Source organism: Sinocyclocheilus anshuiensis, unplaced genomic scaffold, assembly GCF_001515605.1.
Source record: "Sinocyclocheilus anshuiensis isolate Anshui unplaced genomic scaffold, SAMN03320099.WGS_v1.1 scaffold163, whole genome shotgun sequence".
Lineage (NCBI taxonomy): Eukaryota > Metazoa > Chordata > Actinopteri > Cypriniformes > Cyprinidae > Sinocyclocheilus > Sinocyclocheilus anshuiensis.
The window spans coordinates 155572-159823 of record NW_015548223.1 but is presented as its reverse complement, the minus strand read 5'-3'; the positions used below and the strand labels follow the sequence as shown (position 1 = coordinate 159823).

The following is a 4252-nucleotide window of genomic DNA, read 5'->3' as shown; positions in this document are numbered from 1 at the left end:
ATTATAATAAACTTTGCACAATATTGCATTATATAACATGCACTGCACAACATTAATATGCATTTTAATGTATATTTGCACGTTCATTCGCATAGCAGTACCCAGAACAATCAGGCCTAGCATATATATAAATGCAGGTCTCTATGGCAAGCCGTTTTGACTTTTATTCATTCTCAGGATATGAATTCTTGATATCAACAATTCAATTTTTACTAGTTAAAATGTTAATTCTTGATATCAGGAATTATATTTCCACCAGTAACAATGTTAATTCTTGATATCAACAATTTAATTGTCACTAGTGACAATGTTCATTTCTGATATCATGAATGTGATTGTTACTAGTAACAAAAGTCATTTTAGATATCACTTATTTGAAAAAGTAACTCAGATATTCTCTTGTAAATTAAAAAGTAATGCGTTACTTTACTAGTTACTTGAAAAAAGTAATCTGATTACGTAACTCGCATTACTTGTAATGCGTTACACCCCCAACACTGGTCACTAGTGACAATTAAATTGTTCATATCAAGAATAGACATCTGTACTAGTAACCACGTGATTACTGATATTAAAAATAAAGGTTTTTACTAGTAAGAATTGTATTTCTGATATGTGAAATTGGAATTTCAACTAGTAAGAAATGAATTCTTGATATCAACAATTGATTTTGAATGGCAGCCTATGGTGACAGTTAACTAGTGAAAATACAATTACAGATATCAAGAATTATAGTTTTTACTAGTTGAAATATAATTCCTGATATCAAGAATGAGCATTTTAACTAGTGAAAATTGAATTGTTGATATCAAGAATTCATATCCTGAGAATGAATAAAAGTCAAAACGGCTTGCCATAGGTCTCCCCCCATGCATTCATCCGAACGGACTATATTTTGCAGTTCAATCCAGTTAATAAACACAAATATAAGATAAACACCTCAAACTCTGTCTAAGGTTTTCCAGAGATCTTCACCTGTCGACCTGAAGCAACGTGACATGTTTCCTCCAGAGCTGCTGGGGGCAGTAGAGAGGCGGCTGTAATGGAGACACAAACACCTGCGGCCTAGATCTAAACATATTTCTTGCACTAAATAAATCAATAATCTAAATATCTTTTGCTAGGTTGAGAATAATGTCCACAATATACAGCATTTGCAGATGCGGGTGATCTTATTCTGTCTCACCTGAGAGACTTTAAACACACTTAGTTACACCTAGTAGTTTTATTCTAGGTGCATAAGAGTTTCTGTAGCCATACTATGATTCATAATCATTATTCTGTGTGCACGAGATGCTGTGGCAGTGTGAACTGTTAGCGAGTAAAGTGAGTGATGTGTTGTCTCCCTCCCGTGTCAAAACGACATCTGCACGTTCGTGTTTTATATTTTAAGTCGATTTGACTTTGAGTATATTTACATTTTTGAGTCTGTGGAGTATTATACAGGCTTCTCAAAAATCCTTGATTACTATAAAAAAATTCGTCCTTCTGTTTCCATGAATGTATAACACAAATACAACCATATAAATATTAGATAAATAAAATGCATGATAAAATAATATAATATATTAAGTTTAAATAAGCGTTTTATTATTATTATTATTATTATTATTGACGTATTTTTTAATTGATTTTAATGAATTACAAAAACAGCCAGGGTACAATAAACAAAATATGATAAAATATAATAAAATAAACAAAAAATAATTGATTATAATATTAAAATGAAGAAATAAAACCAAACGATAGAAATAAAGTTATTTTACATTTTACAGCTTTATTTTTCAAACATAAAATTGTTTTAGATATTCGTCTGCGTTTAAAATAAAAAACAAAGGCTTATTTCCCCTATGTTAACATTTATGTAAAATACATTTAGAAGTAGAGGATTAATTAAATAATATATCTTATGATAAAACATGTCATAGGCGGTGTGGGGGGGGGGATAAAACATTTTCACAGATGTGAGCTTTTAGTGAATGAATAAAAATCTGACCGAAAACAAGCTGAATGGCAAACTCCAAAATAAATTAAAGCATGTTTCTGAATGTAAAGCATCGGTGGACACGCCCCCCGTTGAGCAAACCACGCCCACGTCCAAATCAAACGCGTTTGCCACGTGTAATCAGTTACTACACAGCTCTGCCTTTTCGTTATTTGAAGGTTTAATAAAGTGATTTAAAAAAATAAATACATAAAAATAAAAAAACAAAGGAAGCGTCGTGACGCACGCTGTCGTGACGCACGCTGACGTCCCGCGCGCAGCGGAAGTGGAGCGCTTGAGTGTAAACAGACCGTCGAGCAACGCATGATGATGGGCTCAACCGGAGCGATATGCGCGCTTCTAGCCGCTCTTTGCGGTGTGTGTCAGTCGCTGCAGGGCGGCATGCTGTTTCCCACAGAGTCTCCCTCCAGAGAAGTGAAGGACGTGAGCGGCCTGTGGAGGTTCCGAGCGGATCTCTCTCCGGAGCGGAACCGCGGCTTTGAGCAGCAGTGGTACCGGAGCCCGCTGGCGGAGGTCACGTGAGCTCTAACGCACTTACAGTCGATACAAACGTTTCCGTGTAAATTATATTATCTGAGCGAATCGACGGATTTGAGAAGTTTAAAGGAGTATCTCACGGAAATAGTGCATTATTCATTTTATTTTAATAAGTTTTCATTGTTTTAATTTGTAGTCCTAATATTTCAAGTCTCATACCTTAAGTGTATATGGAAATAAAAACAGGCGAGACGCAGAGGCTTTCAGTTTTTTAGATGGACCCACATCCTAAAATTTAAAAGGCAGCTCTATATTTTAATGTTTAAAGACCCCCCAAAAAATATGTGTAGAATATTATTTGGAAAATATTATATAATAATTTATATAATTTAGTTTAATCTAGTATTATTTTATTATTTATTATTATTCTCTAATATTTTCCACGGGTACCATTAATGCTGCATTATTACATTTGTTTTCTACTTAATATAATACTGTACTGTTAGGATTATGTACCGTATTATTTATGTAATAAATTATTTTATTTTTAAAATGTATTTTAATTGAATTTATTTAGTTTAATCTAGTGTCTTATTATTTATGTATTTTATTCAAATTGTCTCTAATATTTTGCACAGACTCCCATAATGCTGCATTATTATGTTTGTTTTCTACGTAATACTGTACTGTTAGGGTTATATACCATATAAATTTACTAAAATAATTTATTATTACTTAAAAAAAAATTGACATTTATTTAATTTAATCTAGGGTCTTATTATTTATTTACACACAGTCCTTTGCATTCATTCCCTGATCAGTTGTCTTCTTTTGCTCTTTTTGCACAATACGCTGATGTGCAATATGTGTGTTTTTTAAGGTTTCTTGAGAAACATCCTCTGTATTAAGAACAGTACTGAATGTTGTGAAATAAATGAATAAAAGCCAACTTATATCATTGCATAATATTGCATATGCAATCATTCATAGTTTGCATTCTGAGTGTGTTTTAGGTGTTTATGTTAGTGTTTTTTATTCCAGACGGGGCCTGTTATTGACATGCCGGTGCCATCCAGCTACAATGACATCACACAAGACGCCAAAATCCGGGATTTCATTGGCTGGGTGTGGTATGAGAAGGACGTATGGGTGCCGGCGCGCTGGATCCAGGACCAGGGAGCGCGGATCGTGCTCCGAGTGGGAAGCGCTCACTATTACTCAGTGCTTGTAAGTCTGTGGGATGCAGATGGTTGTCTTTGACTCGTGATTAGTCACAGTCTCAGGATCTGTGATGTGTGCATCTCGCAGTGGGTGAACGGGGTCGAGATGACCGAGCACGAGGGCGGTCATCTCCCGTTTGAGGCGGACATCAGCGGCGCGCTGCGGCAGACGAGCGGGAATCCGTGTCGAATCACCATCGCTGTGAACAACACTTTGACTCTTGAGACGCTTCCACCGGGAACCATCCAGTACATGAACGATCGCAGCAGGTCAGATGACAAACATCACCCGTGGCCATAAAAATCACTGAAAATGAGTAACACGGGCGTTTTTAAATATTTTAGATGCTACAAACCTCTAAATAAGATCATTCTCCTGTGAGTGACGTGACATGTGATAAGTGGCCATACTTGGAATTAGTGCTCTGCATTTATCCCATCCAAAGTGCGCACACACACAGCAGTGAACACACACGGGGAGCAGTTGGGGGTTCGGTGCCTTGCTCAAGGGCACCTCAGTCGTGGTTTAGAGAGAGCGCTGTACATTCAC

At 36.1% G+C, this 4252-nt stretch overlaps 1 protein-coding gene across 1 annotated transcript in view; it reads left to right on the top strand.

The window, feature by feature from the left end:
- The first annotated feature begins 2261 nt into the window (after positions 1–2261).
- The window catches only part of LOC107654306 (beta-glucuronidase-like), a 20674-nt gene continuing 18683 nt past the window's right edge, over positions 2262–4252 (top strand). Inside the window, exons 1-3 of the mRNA XM_016441331.1 lie at positions 2262–2518; positions 3524–3709; positions 3791–3972. Of these exons, the coding sequence (XP_016296817.1) occupies positions 2309–2518; positions 3524–3709; positions 3791–3972 (578 nt within the window). The 5' untranslated portion in view covers positions 2262–2308. The remainder of the gene's footprint in view (positions 2519–3523; positions 3710–3790; positions 3973–4252) is intronic.